This window comes from Adiantum capillus-veneris, chromosome 18 (genome assembly GCF_014529385.1).
Source record: "Adiantum capillus-veneris isolate H3 chromosome 18, ASM1452938v2, whole genome shotgun sequence".
NCBI classification, from domain to species: Eukaryota; Viridiplantae; Streptophyta; class Polypodiopsida; order Polypodiales; family Pteridaceae; genus Adiantum; species Adiantum capillus-veneris.
In genome coordinates, this window is record NC_140948.1 from 113710099 (window position 1) to 113727317 (window position 17219).

The following is a 17219-nucleotide window of genomic DNA, read 5'->3' on the forward strand; positions in this document are numbered from 1 at the left end:
GACTGCAGAAAATTGTGGCATTGAGTACTACTGAGGCTGAATATATTTCAGCCACTGAGGCTTCTAAAGAGGCCATGTGGTTGGGCAGACTTGTCAAAGAGCTTGGTATGCCGGCTAGTACTCCTGTCTTGGGATGTGATAGTCAAAGTGCTGTCTATTTGGCCAAGAATGCCATGTTTCATGCACGGAGAAAGCACATTGATGTGCGATACGACTTCATACGACAGGTATTGGAGGATGGTCTATTCACCTTGACTAAGATTCACTCACAGGATAACCTTGCAGATGTTCTCACCAAGAGTCTTGCTAATGCTCAACATGAGCATTGCATACAGCTGGTGGGAGTTGGTTAACTTAAAGGCGTCATTTATGCCTTTAAGTGGGAGGTTGTTGGGTTAAAGGCCTAAATAACCCCTTTTTTGTACATTTTTATACTTTGTCCAGACACATTTTTTAAAGGTCACTTATAATAAAAGTGGGAAAACCCAAAACTCACTTATTGAGTAAACGTGAGCTCTCTCTCTCTCTCCCTCATTGTTTTGCTAGTGCTTCCTCTCCTGCTGGCTTTCGCACCCCTCTCTGTACACATTGCACTTCCTCGCTTGCTCTTTCACTTGTACACACCGCCGCGCGCCCAACATCTTGGTTTTCAAGGGATGTTGTGTTTGTGGAAGATTCTGTTTAGTCCTTGTTGTCATGTACTAGAGATAGTAATGTAAGCTCACAGGACATTTATGACAGTTTGTTGTCTCTTTTCAGTGGTGGAAGTTCGAATGTAAATTCAAATGAGGCAAATGTACAGTCTATGGGGGTTTTTGAAAATGTTACAGACCAGTCTATTACTGATGCAGATGTACATGATGTACTTGATGAGGAAAGGGTTGAGAATGAGCAGGCTAGAGGTATGCCAAAATGGTTGGTGCATACTTTGCGTGACAGTAAATTGGATGCACCGTTGTCTAGTCGTTCGCGTTCAGGTTCTTGCCATGCATCAGATTGTTATGGTTTGGCTGTTTCTAGCTTATGTGATGTTGAGGGACCTCTGTCTTTTTTGCTATAAGGCTCGACTTGTTGCAAAGGGTTATGCACGGCAAAAAGACATAGATTATGAAGAGATTTTTGCTCCCACTTGTCGTATGACTACTGTGCGTTTCTATGTGCATTGGGAGCTCATTTTGGTTGGGATGTACATCAGTCAGACATTGTTATTTCTTTCTTGAATGGTGACATATTTGAGGAAGTTTATGTAACGTAGCTTCGTGGTTTTGTCAAGAAAGGACAAGAGGATAAAGTGTGCAGATGTAAGAAAGCTTTGTATGGGTTGAAGCAATCTCCTCGTGCTTCGCATGAGAAAGTTGTAATGTGCAGCGGAATGAATGTTGTATTTTCTCAAGATTAGTGATCTTTATTGCTCAAGGTTCCTTTTAGTTCTTAGGGAAAGAGAGAGCTTTCCGTCTTATGGAGAGTGCTATGATCACGAACAAAGTGAGTGGATATTGTGCGTGCAAGTGAATGAGACTGAGAGAAGGAGAGAGAAGAGATATGACATCCGAGAGTTTGTAAAACCCTCCTCCGAAGGCCCCACTCTCGTCGGCGAGAGTGGTCTAACTTTGATTGCACAAAGGTGTACAATGCTAATGCAATGGATTGATGCAATGGGACTATGCCGATGACAACGACGGTGATGACGACGATGACTCGATGGCTGAATCAGTGATCTTTGGCTGGGCTGAAACTGGCTGTTTTACTGCTGTCTTGATGGCTGAAAATGATCGGCTATGTCGGGGGTCATGCTGAGGATGAAAACGCTGATGTTGTTAGCTGGAATTGTTGCAGATCTGCAAGATATGGCAGCGTTTTTAATGGGCTGCCAACCTGTTGCAAAAACGCCAACTTAGGCTGTGAAAAACGCTACAAACGCTGAAGGGCTGAGATCCAAAAACGCTAGGCCTTGGGGCCGATCTATAGGGAAACTAACGCCAGAAGTGGGAACTCCAATGGCGATGGCTGAAGCTGTGGAAAGAAAAACGCCAGGCTGGGGTGAAGTTGCAAAAACGCCAGGGATGGTCTGAGGGGGTACTGCCGAGAAGTTGCCTGCTGAGCGGGAAGCTCCTACTGCCTCTTCTGCCAGAAAGTGCTAACTTGGGTTTGCTTATATATTAACTTAGCAAAATTGCCCTACCTACTTTTGTTGGAAAGTCACTTAAAAATAATAAGTGAAAATACCAATAAATAGGAAAATAGGCTAAATGCATTGGAAAATTCCCCTGACTGAGCTAATGGATTCTGATGGGAATTCCGATGATCATGCTGTGTGCAACCAGAGGATATGCATCTATGCTAAGTGACTGTGCATGCACGGTCTACGAATAGACTCACAAAAGTGCCAGATCACTGCTAATCTAAACTTGACTTGATTGACGGGAACCCTGCTATGGCGTAGCTTGTCCACGGATGTAACTAAGTCAGACTTTGTAAATAATTAATTTATTTACGAGAAAAGAATTATCTAATTAGTTGTGTGCACACCAGAATAGACCTAGCAGTTCTAAGGCCTCAGGTGAGCTTAAATGCGGGCTAGAACACCTCAGAGGGACCTTAGCAGAAATTACCCTGAAGCCCTAGTGATTGGGAAATCGGGTCTTTAGAAAGGGGTAAGCAGTAGCCTCATATTTTAGGCTCAGGAAAAATACGCGCGTCAGTACAAGCACATGAATGAGATGGGGTCCTTAGAACAGTGACCCTAAGGCAAATAAAGCTAATAAAGCCTTAGGGTAAGTTTCGTTAAATTAAATTTAACGGTCCGTGCCCGGGCAGGCGGCCGGACAAGTGTGAACAGATAAAGGCGGTGCAGTGCCAGTGCGGCATTGCGCCGGTAAACCTTTGGTGTTCTCATAAAAGAATCATTGGTAGCAGTTGTTAGTTAGTTGCACATTTTTTTAAATTAATGAGCTAGAAGTTTTTAAAGTCAAAAGTTGAATGGTTTTTAAGTTTTTAAAGTAAGTGTGCCAAGTGGCACACTTACCAATGCAAACTAACTCTCTCTCACTCTCACTCTCACCCTCTCTCTCTTCCTAGCGCCCCCTCTCCCTGATGGCTATTTAGGAGCCCCCCCTCCCCCATTTTCAGGGCTGGCAGTGCACCTACCCCCCCTAATGTGAGCGTGCTCTACGCGGTGGTGCCCTCCATTGAAGCTTGAGAGCAGCCCCTTGCGACATATGTGGTAGCCTTGTGCTCCCATTGTCAAGAACAAAGGATCTCACAGTCATAGACACCTTCTGGTGAAGTTTCATCGCGAGAAGCTGCCGTAGACGCTCTCTTAGCAGAGTGCGGCTGCTGTAATTCTCTGTTTTCAGCCCCTAATCACCTCGATTAGGGCTGTTTTCAGCAGATCAGCCATAGAAATTCTCTTCTCTCTCCTTATCCTAAGTCTACATCAAGTTTGGCGCGATTCCATCGCGAAGAAGACCTCTGTTAAATGTTTCGGCATAGGGGTGTGCACAGGTAAGAATTTCAGGTTATGTGCAGAAAATTACAGCAAGCATGTGCGTGTGCATTTTGCTTGTTTCTCTTTTGTGTTCGATGCATGAATGAATGAGCATGAAGGCAACACATAACGGAAGATGGACTCTCCTCCGTGAGAGCTTCCGATGAGCTGTTTTGGAAGATAGACTCTCTTTTCGAGTGCTTCCAACCAGTCTCGCAGAAGATGGGAAATCCCCTAAGAAGAAAGAAAGTGGAAACACTTTCTCAGTCAGTAGTCAGAACAGAACAGAAGAAAGAATAGAGGACGGGCGTATGCCCCGTTCTTGTGCTTGTAAAGATTCTCCCTTAGTAATAAAGATATTCTCTTTATGGGGGGGGGACTAGCCCATCTTTTGGTCCCCAATGGAGTGTCAAGTTTTCTCTCTCCCACTAATTCTCTTGAGTATTTGAAGTGCAATTAAACGTCAGTTTACGCTTCCGTATCTTTGTGACAACGGACACATAGGGTTGCACGTGACATCCCCTCCTTTTCAAAGTGAGGTACTGATACCGAACTGTATGGCGTCGAGGGAGATCGCCAACAGCATCCGGAATCCTGGAAGGGACTCTTCGCCGGCCCACTCTGCTGTGTGGGTCGAGCGGTACTTGAACTTCATAAAGGTCTGCAACGCTTGCTTCTTTGGGCCGCGCCGAAAGCGACTCAAAATCTTCTGTGGCTCCTTTGATGTTTTAACTTCGTCTAGAGACCTACTTCTTTCGTCTTCAAGAATCTCCATGGCAGAAAATTCCTGAAACCATCTCCAACACAAAACCATGAACATACCCATTCCATGTAAAGTGAAGGAAAAAAATATTGTCTTCTCTAAAGACTGTGTATGCAATGTAGACGAACATAAAGACGGAGTGACAACCCGTTCATCAAACGCATGCAAACAATGAGGTCGAATCTTTTCTGTTTGATCGAAATCAATCAACTGTGGCAAATCACAATGGAAATGCCCATGCTTGGTGCTCATACTATCACGTGATCTTTTGGAAAGTGTGTCATGCCAAGGAAGAGACATGGAATGCGACTTCCTGACATACAAACTTTTCAACTTTTCATGAACAGTCCGCATATATTCATGCTTATCCATGAGAGAAATGTGCTCAACATACAATATGTCATGCCTAGTAAAAGGGATCACATAACGATGCTGACTAAAATACAGGAAACCTTCACGAATGAAACATTCGAACAATGCGTGTGTATCAATCATGCGAACACATAATACTTCCTATGAGGGTGCTTTGGACCAAGGCTCGAGAGCCAAGATCGGTTCGTCCTGAATGATCGAATCGTCCTGTGGGGGTTCTTTGGACCTCAACTCGAAAGCCAAGATCGGATCTTCGTGATTGATCGAATCTAGAACGAGGTTAGCTTCGCTAGAAAAAGCATCCACTAACACATTATCCTTGTGAACAATCACATCATCTTCATGCAACTCATCATGCTTGTGAGAAATCACATCCTGATCATGCAAATCATCATGCTTGTCATTTGCATCCAAATCATCATGCTTATCTTTGTCATCCAAATCATTGTGCTTATCATTGTCAATCAAAACATCATGCAAGTCATTGTCAATCAAATCATCATCATGCTTCACACAATCATGCAGATCCTGTGTGTCATGCTTTGGAGAAGAAGAGACTGAGAGAGTCTCCGTCTCCTGAATCTCTTGCATCTGTGTCGGCACGGGATACAAGAGTCGCAAGAACTCTTGCATGTGTCGATCTCGCCGTTCTTGTCTTGCCTTTCTTTCGGCTTCTCTTTCTGCTTTTTCTTCTGCGTGTTTGCGTTTCATTTCTAAATTCTGTTTCAAAAACAATTGCTCCAAAGCCTCCATAAGAGTTAGTGCAATCGGTGTCGTAGATGGGGAAGGGTCAGAAAAACCTCCTGTTGGGGAAAATTCTTCTTCGCCTCTCTCATGCTCATCACCTCCAAGCGAAGTATCCATTCCGCTTCGAGTGATGATCATTCTGAAGTCGTGGGTTCTTGTAGGTTCTTGTGGGTTCTTAAGTTCACGAGGAACTTGGGTTCTTGGGGGTCTTGGGTTCTTAAGTTCACGAGGAACTTGGGTTCTTGCGGGTCGTGGGTTCTTGAGGTTTCTTTTGCTTGCAAATCGCGTTGACAAGGATCTTCTCTTCACCCGAGTTCTACCCTTTTCTGCGGGCGCACCCCTTGGCGGCCTTGCGCTCACACCAAGGTTGCTTTTTCCCACCTCACGTCGATTAGCCGGCCGCTAAGTGCACGGTCCGCTCTCAATGAGTGAAAAGAGACACAAGGGGAGGTTGGACAAGCCCTTCTTTCTTGGGATTCCTGTCACTCTTCAACAAAACACGATTAGGAATCGCCATGCCCAAGTAAACTTGGGTTCGGGCGATCGCAACAAGCAAAAAAATTCTTGTGGTTCTTGTGGTTCTTTCCTTGAGTGATGCAGAACACTTCCAAAGCTCTGATACCAATGTAATGTGCAGCGGAATGAATGTTGTATTTTCTCAAGATTAGTGATCTTTATTGCTCAAGGTTCCTTTTAGTTCTTAGGGAAAGAGAGAGCTTTCCGTCTTATGGAGAGTGCTATGATCACGAACAAAGTGAGTGGATATTGTGCGTGCAAGTGAATGAGACTGAGAGAAGGAGAGAGAAGAGATACGACACCCGAGAGTTTGTAAAACCCTCCTCCGAAGGCCCCACTCTCCTCGGCGAGAGTGGTCTAACTTTGATTGCACAAAGGTGTACAATGCTAATGCAATGGATTGATGCAATGGGACTATGCCGACGACGACGACGGTGATAACGACGACGACTCGATGGCTGAATCTGTGATCTTCTTTGGCTGAATTTGTGGACTGTTTTCGGGGCTGAAACTGGCTGTTTTACTGCTGTCTTGATGGCTGAAAATGATCGGCTATGTCGGTGGTCATGCTGAGGATGAAAACGCTGATGTTGCTGGCTGGAATTGCTGCAGATCTGCAAGATATGGCAGCGTTTTTAATGGGCTGTCAACCTGCTGCAAAAATGCCAACTAAGGCTGTGGGTTTAGGCTGTGAAAAACGCTACAAACGTTGAAGGGCTGAGATCCCAAAACGCTAGGCCTTGGGGCTGATCTGTAGGGAAACTAACGCTAGAAGTGGGAACTCCAATGGCGATGGCTAAAGCTGTGGAAAGAAAAACGCCAGGCTGGGGTGAAGATGCAAAAACGCCAAGGATGGTCTGAGGGGGTACTGCTGGGGTACTGCTGAGAAGTTGCCTGTTGAGCGGGAAGCTCCTGCTGCCTCTTTTGCCAGAAAGTGTTAACTTGGGTTTGCTTATATATTAACTTGGGTTTGCTTATATATTAACTTAGCAAAATTGCCCTACCTACTTTTGTTGGAAAGTCACTTAAAAATAATAAGTGAAAATACCAATAAATAGGAAAATAGGCTAAATGCACTGGAAAATTCCCCTGACTGATGCTAATGGATTCTGATGGGAATTCCGATGATCATGCTGTGTGCAACCAGAGGATATGCATCTATGCTAAGTGACTGGGCATGCACGGTCTACGAATAGACTCACAAAAGTGCCAGATCACTGCTAATCTAAACTTGACTTGACTGACAGGAACCCTGCTATGGTGTAGCTTGTCCACGGACACATAGGGTTGGGATGTGTCACGTGACAAAAGCTGATACTCATTTGGTCACACGAGGCTTTCGTAACAGTCCAACAGAAAGCACATTGTATGTAAAGCGTGAGGGTGATGTACTTCTCATCGTCGTTCCCTATGTGGATGATTTGCTGATCACTAGACCAAATGAGAGACATATTGCTGAATTTAAGGCTGATTGAATGCTACTTTCAAGATGAAAGATTCGGGTTTGTTGCATCATTACTTGGGTATACAGTTTAAGCAGTGTGATGGTGGTATTGCCCGGTGTCAGATAAATTACATAGAGACATTGCTATGTAAGTTTGGACTTGAGGATTGCAAACCTGTTGCCACTCCCATGGAAACAGGTTTGAAATTGAGTCTTCATGATGCTAATGATCCTGCTGATTTCACTCTTTACCAAACTGCTGTTGGGCTGCCTTATTTATGTATGCAACACGAGGCCGGATATTCAGATTCCATTCTTACAGGTCAACAGATTTATGCATAGCCGAGGGTCTAAGCATTGACAGACTGCCAAGAGGATTTTCGCTACTTGAGTGGCACTTTACATCTTGGCTTGTTTTATCCCAGGGGAGGATCATTGCCGCCGGATTTACATGCTTTTTCGGACTCGGATTGGGCTGGTTGTTTTGACACGCGAATGTCCACTAGTGGTTTTTGTTTCATGCTCGGCAGTTCATGTATATCATGGTCGAGGAAGAAGCAACCTATTGTGGCCACTTCGAGTTGTGAGGCTGAGTAGAGGGCAGTCTTCACAGCTACGGTTGAGTGTGTATGTCTCAGATGCCTTATGAATGATTTGGATGTTGGACAGGACACTGGCAGCACTATCTACATTGACAGTTAGAGCGCATTCACAGTTGCAAGGAACCCAATTTTTCATGCTTGCACAAAGCACATTGAGGTGCATTACCACTATGTTAAGGAGAGGCTCTCAGCAGGATAAATCAGCTTGGCTTATGTCCCAACACAGGACAACCTTGCAGATCTTTTCACAAAGGCATTGTCCCGTCAGAATTTCGAAGCTTTCCGCAAAGCTTTGGGCTTACTCCCCTTTGTGGGCTGATCATGTTCTCAGGGCATGGCACTTCCCTATACTCTATGTGCCAGCTCTTGTTCACCCGCATCACTCCCAAGGGAGATTTGTTACCATATACATGTGGTAGTGATGTCTGTGAACACACTTAGGACAGCCGGGGCATTTTCTCCCTCACTAGGAGGTTTTTTCCCTGTGCATTGTATATACTGTTAGATTTACACCACTCTGTTGCTTCACAGGTCTAGGGCATACATGTACGGCTAGTATGTCTTTGGGCTTGCCACCCATAGTGTAGGTTGTACTTGGTCCGACCGCCCGAGTTTGGGACCGGCCGTCCACCTTGTCCTGGCGTCCTCATATGACATTTATTCCTTGTTGGGTCATCGGGGATTTTTGCAGGCATTGCCCTACCTCCCCTTGGGCTCCTATTTATCGGGCTAGTGGAGTACCCACTTCCAACATCTGGTTATTGTGTATTGGGTCTTCTGCTCATGATAGTCATAGGGGGCTGATCGCCCCCTCTTCACCATATTAGCGTTTTGGTGTTGTCTACTCTCTCTCTCTCTCTCTCACACACACACACACACACACACACACACACACACACACACACACACACAAACACACACAAGTGCACTCACATGGTATCAGTCGCCAATTGAGTCCAAGGCGCATCATCCGCATCAGGTTTTCCTCCAAAGGACTGGATCAGCCAGCTTTTCTGCAAAAATCTGCCAGCGTTTTTGTATCAGCCAGGCAAGGCTCAGGCGATGACTTTTTCAACCTGCGTTTTTTGCAAGAACCTGCAGATCTACTGGTTTCTCACCTAGCGCTGGCCTTTTCAGGCTTTTTCCTTGCCGGAAAACCCCTTCCTCTATCAGCGTTTTCTGCTGCCGATGCGTTTTACCTTGGGAGAAGCTGCGTTTTTGGGAGCATCTGTGTTTTCAGTAGAGAAGGGGAGCGCTTGGCCACGCCCTCTACAGATCTTGCCCTCCTACCCGGCTTGGCATCTGGTGCCTTGCCGGCGTGATTCCTCTTCATCTGCTACAGATTTCAGCCATATACACCTACTGTTTTCTCTGTTTTCAGCCCACCTGGGGCTGTGCCATTGATTCACCACCCTCCCTACACCCTCTGCATCACTCCGGACCCTGCCGGGAGGGTACAGGCATGCTGAAAATTGCTGGACAGCAGCGTTTTCATCACCTCGCCGTTGTGTTTTTGGGTGGACAGCAGCCACTTGGCTTGTGTTTTTCACAGAGGACGAAGTTACCTCCTGCTAGGACACCATCTGGTGGTGGTCCATGCGGTCTCTCAATGACTGCTGCAGTACACGGTATCTTCGACATTGGCTTGATCATCTACGGGCATACGACCCTTGGGAGACCCATTCATTTTAGCCATCATTCGGCAGTTGCAGACTCCAAAGGGGGTGGTGACTTGTGGTTTGCTATGGACACACCACCCATGCACTCATCAGAGGAGTTCACACGAGATATGGCTTTGCTCATGGCATATGGGATTCCCACATTCCCAGAGAGGACACCACCATCTTGGGTGGACGGACACTTACCACTTGACCTCGACAGGTCAGATCACTTGCTTGCACAAGAGCATCTACATGGACTTAGGGAGAGGATCTTGGATCCCTTCTCGGACAAGTTCATTGCTTGGATCTACAGACTGGATTAGGACTTCAGTGCTTTGGACTCTCTTGGAGAGTTTACCTGTAAGATGCGGGAGATCAGGCATCATTACGGGACTACATATGGAGTCACCCGGAGCTTGTCTTGGATGGTAGTGCAGTTGCTCTTCTACACTCCTGATCATTTGGATTGCTACCTTCAGAGTTGCCTACACTCACCCTCGGTAACCTCACAAGAGACTTATCCCCCGACGTTGGCATTAGACCACTCCCTGCTCATTCAGATTGAGAGCCACACCGAGATGCGGTTGGGTGGCACTGTTGGCGCGTATTCTGTTTTGGTTGACACCAGAGGATTGGAGGCAGGAGATACATGCAAGACGGTGGAGACAGATTGTTCTTACCACTTCTCTCCCCATAGATTATTCACAACGCAGACTGCTCAGTATAGCTTCCCTACTTCTACAGGATGATTACGGTGTAGACAGCTTTGTCTGACCACCCCTCTTCTCAGAGACCCTTCCTAGTGCAGACTATTGAGTCTGGCTTTCCCCTCATCTTGGATTGCCCTACCTACTGACAGAACACCATCCGGTGGTGGTCGGTGCGGTTTTCCGGTGATTGCTGTAGCTTACGGTAGCTTCTACAATGTAAATTGTTTAGTCTGGCTTTCCTTGATTTGAAGGAGTTTACGGTGTTGATTGCTACATTTGGCCTTCCTTGAGTTTTACGTAGCCTAGCCACCTGGCCACACTGGGTTACAGGTTCATGCGTTGACAGGCTTCCGATCATTCTCATGACAGTTCTTGGGCTTCCCCATTTGCTTCATACGTTTTGACTACAGACACCACAGATCCTATTGGGCAGGACACTTGCAGGTCTATTGGTACTTCTTTCACGACAAGGAGTTGTTTTCACACTCAGTTCGGGACCTTCACGCAGTATCTTCACCCTGTATCGGCGGAGTACAGCAGTTTGCTACACTGCTCGTGACGGCACTTTACCATGGAAATCTCTCGGGGACACCCCAAACTGCTGCTACACTCATGGAGTATCCTTCAGTGGACATTGCAATAGACATCTTCATCAATTGCGTCACATCTTCGGCTTCACGCGGTTTGTTCAGCATCAGGTGCTGAGAGGGGGTGCTAGATTTACACCACTCTGCTGCTTCACAGGTCTAGGGCATACATGTACGGCTAGTATGTCTATGGGATGGCCACCCATAGTCTAGGTTGTACCTGGTCCAGCCGCCCGAGTGGGGGACCGGGCGCCTACCTTGTACGGGCACGCTCATATTACATTTATTCCTTGTTGGGTCGTGGGGGATTTTTCCAGGCATTGCCCTTCCTCGCCTTGGACACCTATTTATGGGGGCAGGGGGGTACCCACTTCCAACATCTGGTTATTGTGTATTGGGTTGTGGGGGATTTTTCAAGGCATTGCCCTTCCTCGCCTTGGACACCTATTTATGGGGGCAGGGGGGTACCCACTTCCAACATCTGGTTATTGTGTATTGGGTCTTCTGCTCATGGTAGCCATGGGGGATTGATCGTCCCCTCTTCACCATATCAGCGTTTTGGTTGTCTACTCTCTCTCTCCCGCACATGCGCTCTCATATATACGCCCATCACTCTAGGGCTATCTTATCTTTCCATTGCACACTAAGTAATACACTCTCTGTTGTGTGCCTTGAGCTTTCTTCGTCTTCTCCAAGCTGTGTGTTTCATTGCAACCCTAATTCCAACACTCTTAACTCTACACAAATCTGTACCTATTTTCTGGTGCTAATGACGTGAGTAGAGATAGGCCACTCTGCTGCTTCATGATAGCCTAACATGCTTGTACGGCTAGTGTGTCTCTTGGGCTTGCCAACCACTGCATATGCATTTAGATTGCATGTGGTCTTGGCTGGATGCTTTTGGTTTGGCCACCCAGTTTTTGGTCGTGCACCCTTTCATCCTGCTTTCATAGGATTCCCGTATTGATGGGTTGTTGGGTTTATTGGTGGACAATGGACATTGCCCGACCCAATCCTCAGCTGCTAGGCGTGGTCTGGGGTCCCTTGACGACGACGTATCTGTGGTGCCAACCCCATGGGGGGTGCACCTTCATGGTCCCCCCCCCTGTAACCGGCCCGTAGGGCGGTAGGCGTTGGCTTTCACCCGAAATTCTTTACTTTATACACACACACAGAGCACTTTGCAAAGAGAACCTGCTATGGGAATTAACAATTAATCACACACACAGCTCGGAAGCTAGAATGCTCCGAGCAGACGCCGACAACCTGTAGGCCCCAAAATTGGCGCCCCTTTCGGTATTTCTTTATTCTTTAGGAGGGTAAATTACAAGGTAAGGTCCTGGGAATCCTTCACGTGTATCCACCTAGATACCATTTGATTTGGCCAAATTTCGGCAGCATAACAGCCCCAAAACTTGCGCGAAACCAATTCCCCTGCTGGAACTCGCTTGCACTGTCGTATACCCTCTGATTCCTGTCCAAAAACAGTAAATTCAGCACGCTGTATTTACTGGTTTTTGCCCTGTTTTCAGCCCCAAACAGTCCCCTAACTGTCCTTTGCCAGTGGGGCACGATTCCCAATGATCCTGGCGTCCGTATGGCTGAAAAACAGTGAATTTACAGCGCATACACAGCGCTGATTTTGCACCTGTACGGTGAGGTTATGACCCTCACCAGTGCCTGCTTTGGAGCAGCAGTTAGCTACTCCTGTTTCTGCTCAAGGAGGCTCTTGCCTCAGCACAAAAGCATGAACCCACACAACTGTACATCAGTCAAATGAGTAGCCCTCTTGTGGGGCATCACATAACTGCACGTAGGGGAGAGAGAGAGCAGTGTGTAGTGTGCAGGGCATCACTCCTAGCACCACACTGTACATGAGAGGGAAAGAAAGCACTCCATAGCTCTTAACCTGTGACAGGTTGCAAATGAGGCCTCTCCCAGCATAAAAATCAGCGCCCATTTTTCTGCAAGAGGAAAGTTCACCAAAATGTGACACTTGGCGCATTTTCAAGCATTTTCCCGTTTCGGGTTCGCCGCTTAAAAATATCCCAACCGTTGCGTCAGTTGACTTCGCGGCAGAGTTATAAAGTGTTCCCCTAGTCATACCGGAGGTAATGACGCGAACACATTTCACGGCCCAAAATAGCAGTTCCCTAAATTTTAGGAGATGCTTCCGTTGGGCTCCCACTGGTCTTGTGACCATCTATCCTCATTGGGACCGCATCCAAAAGTGCAATGTGGCCCAACTGTCGGATACTTTTTGTTGGTAGTCCCACCTTGACTTTACGCCTTAATTGAGTTCACTTCCTAGTATCCACCAACTTGCTAAGTGCGACGGGGGGACCTATATGATCTTGCTCTGAGCCTAGACATCCTCTTACCATACGAATTCCAGTGCCGACCACTTCCCGTCTGCGGGTGAATCTACCGTTCACATTGGCCATACAATGTCCGACCGTTTGCTACTTCAAAAAGAGGGTCTTAAACAAATAAAATAAACCCCATTGGAAAGAAACCAACAACCAAGGTTAGCAGTTGCCACATCTCTGTAACATGGTTAATAACTGCCACGTCCTCGTGACACCCCCCCCTCCCTCTCTCTCCTTGTCTCCTCTCACTTCTGCTCCACTCTGACAATAGTTTGTTGTCCAAGCTCAAGGTGATGATCCTCTTCTTCATGTTTGGAAAAGCATCAAAGTTAAGCACATGCTGTCAAGTTTTCAACATTGTGTTTAGCTTGTAGGTCAATAAATTTTCAATATAGTTGTATTAGCATCTAAGAATTTACTCGTTTGTCTTTTGTTTGTGTTACTGTATTGAGGTAAAATTTCGTCCTTGCACCATCTTGTCCTTTGTTCTGACTTCTTTAAATTTGAGTTCTTCTTCAAAGTTTATTGAAGTAAGCTTCTCTCATCTATTTTACCCAACCTCTTTTCTGTGAACAGTCTTAAGTAAGTAATATTTTCTTTCTAACTGATTTTTGGTTTGAAGCAAATAAGATGATTAGTGGTTTAGTTTTTCTTCATTTTCCTTTTCTGCCTACTGGCTTGCTTTTGTGTTTTGTGCGAGTATTTTAGTCCCTTTTTGAGTTCATAAATTCAAACTATTTAGACCTTATGAAGGTGTCTCTCTCCCCCCCCATCCCCCCCAGAAAAAACCACCACCACCTCTCCTGATCCCAATGTTGATGTTAGCAATCGATGTTAAGAGTTTTCTTGGGAAACACATACTGCTCTTAACGTATGGACCTTATCTTTTTTTTTTTCCCCTCTTGATTGTGAACAATGTCTTATCTATGGATGCTCATTTTCTTCTCGGACTTCAACCATACAAAGCATATGCTATAGAAATGGATGTCATAAGTGTCAGACTTGCATAATTTGTCCAGAGCAGCTATTTACACCTTGTAAATTGTCTACTTGGACTCAGAATGTGTAGGGCGATGCTAGCTACTGAGCATTTTTGAGCATTTCGTCTTGTTCTTGTATTCTTTGGGTTCACTTGAGAGGACATGAGATGTGGTTGTCTGTGGTTCTGCTTGCCAAAGGTGGCACCTCTGCTTGTTATTGTGCTCTTTGAGTTAAATAAGGCACTTGAGAGGATTATAAACTACATGGGATGTGGTTATGGGTGTTTTGCCTGCAGTTTTGAGGGTGAACTTTACAATATCTAAGTTGATTGTGAGTTTTTTGAAGGACCGCACCTTAAAGTTCTTCCTTTTTATTTTAACTGTGCAGGTATTTGGTTAGTTCACAGTTTAATGAAGCTGCAGAATTATCTTCTACAGTTTTGAGAAAGCTTGTGGTGACATGGGAATCCGTTGAGCATAGCATGCACACTGGCATTGATGACAATAATATGGAGGGCATCATGGAGGCTGCAGGAATGGTGCTAGTTCAAGCCTATCATGAAAGTGGCAGGTCAGTCTTTTTCTTTTTCTCGAAACTGTTGAGCTTAATATTTTTGCCCGCGAAGGCTAGTAGCTGAGGTGGGAATTCTTGTTAGATAGGTGTAAGACATACGTTGTGCATGTTGTCAAGAATTTCCAAGGATGGACCTGTGATCGATGTCAGTAGCCTCGAAAAAATAATTACGATATGTTGAACACCCATAAAATGTTTAAAAATAGTCATCTTACAAAATGTTACTCGGAATCTCGGACAATCAGAAATGCTATATCATTTGTTTATCATGAGAAACACACAAGCACTAGAAAACTGACATCTAGGATAAGAACTTCTCTGTTGGCTGCTATAAATTTCTGGCATTTTTTTTTTCAAGGAAAAGATCCTTCCATTAGTTAAGAACATTGCCCAATGGGCTACAATCTGCCCCTGCTAGAGAGGAGGCATCTCCCGATGAAAAGGTAAGATATGCACAAAGATGGCTAAATCAGGATATGGGAGGAGGAAACAACCACGCTGGTGGGGGGTACCACCATCCAGGCGCTCCACGAACCATGGTGACCCTGGTCGCCAAAGTCGCAGGAAGGCTTTGCGGTGCTCCCACATGTGGTCGGAGCTGCCCTAAAGTCTCTCAAATTGTCCCTTGAGTATATGGATAAGCTCCATTCAGATGTCATGTACTGTCTCCGTAGGTGGGACGGGTTGAACCTCGAAGATGCGGAAGCATTGGGCTCTCCAGATGAACCACAGTGTCAGGCTGCAGATGAGCTCCCAACAACTCTCTCTATCTCTGCTCCACTCTTGAGGTACAAGCTTTGTGCCTGGTTGGAGTGTAGGCGGGCCCTTCTGTATCGCAATCATCTTGCTGATTGAAGCCATCTCAAAACAAAGTGCTTGGTGGGGGGGGGGGGGGGGGGGGGGGGGGGGGGTTGAATCACCGAGCAAAAAAAACTGAGCAAAGATAAATCCGAGCAAATTGATACAAGATCAACAATGGTGAAAGAAATAGTTCATGCCATGCACATTACTTTCACTACCAAAAATATTCATAGAAAATGAGATTTTAAAACCATTATGAAAACTGAATACTCGAGAGACAAGCAATCTCTTTATACTCAAAACATATATACTTCAATTCCATGTGGCATATCTCCCTCAAAAATAGCCCACCAAAAATGTGGCACCTAGATTGTTCAAAAAAGTCAACACACAACCTCGTAAGCCTACAATACTATCCAAGAACCTCCTAAAGCATGAAACAACTCCACTTTTGTAAGCAAGCAAAACCAATACCGCACAATAACTCGATTTCAATTATAAAAGCCTACACGTCAACAATACCATACCATGCCCATGATTAGATATTGGTTAGTTAGCCTATGCGGATTACAAAGTAGCCGACCAAGTGAACGTGTAAATTAGTGCGTACAGTTCTAGATTGCACTCTACCAATCATGAAAGTCATTGCACTCGATCAAAACTTTGATTCATCAGTTTGCTTACGAATGTACCTTGAGAGGAGAACATGCAAGCTTTGTTCATTATAATTGAGCAACCCACAGTTCATTTTGACCACTCAATTGGACATTATGAATTCATGCCCACTTCTGTCTTGTTCACCTCTCAAGTGCTTAATAATAGGAATTGTTATCAAAGTCCGAAATTGTGTCAAAACAATACCAAAAGCTTCACTAGTGTGTTGTTTTTGGAATCAAATAAATAACATTAGCTTCATAGTTTTACGAGGGTTTCTTATTGCTGGTTTTTTGTTCCAACAAGACTATTTTGGTCCCACAGTTTTGAAAAAATGAAAAACGTTTCAAAACATCCACATGTAATAGAGAAGGGTGGTCGCATTGAAAATGAAAAACCAGAAGTCAATATTGGGAACTCAAAATGTATCACTCTCTTTATTTATAGAGGTTGTTAGGGTGCATATACCTTTCTACATTCTATTTCTCTCATCTTTAGCTTTCCCTCAACATTTTTTTTGTAAAATTATTGGTTTTAGGTGTTGAGGAGACATGTAAGACGATCAAGAAGCTGCAAGAGATCTGAAATGGATATTGTAGGAGGGATTAATTTACCAGGGTTGCGGAGGGAAGAGTTGGTGAGATGACCGTCGAAGGGGATGGGGCCCATGAAAGAGGAGGAGCCTCTTGCTGTTTTGGCTCTGGACATGCCTAATGCGCCGTTTTCTTTGCATGTGGTATTGCATGCCACAACAGATTCCCTGGTGTGCTTGGCGAAAAAAAAAAAAGAAATGACCCTACTCACATGACCCTACCCCTCCCTAGTCTTTTGCTGCAACTAGTCCGCGCCGGCGCAAACAGGTTGCAGCAAAAGACTAGGGAGGGGTAGGTCATGCGAGTAGGGTCATTTCTTTTTAAAAAAACGCCAAGCACACCAGGGAATCTGTTGTAGC

The 17219-nt window shown here is 45.4% G+C and overlaps 1 protein-coding gene across 1 annotated transcript in view; it reads left to right on the plus strand.

Moving 5' to 3' along the window:
- APEM9 (3-phosphoinositide-dependent protein kinase-1) overlaps positions 1-17219 on the plus strand; it is a 102028-nt gene that overhangs the window by 13935 nt on the left and 70874 nt on the right. The window contains exon 2 of the mRNA XM_086489158.1: positions 14627-14809. Within this exon, the coding sequence (XP_086345284.1) occupies positions 14627-14809 (183 nt within the window). The remainder of the gene's footprint in view (positions 1-14626; positions 14810-17219) is intronic.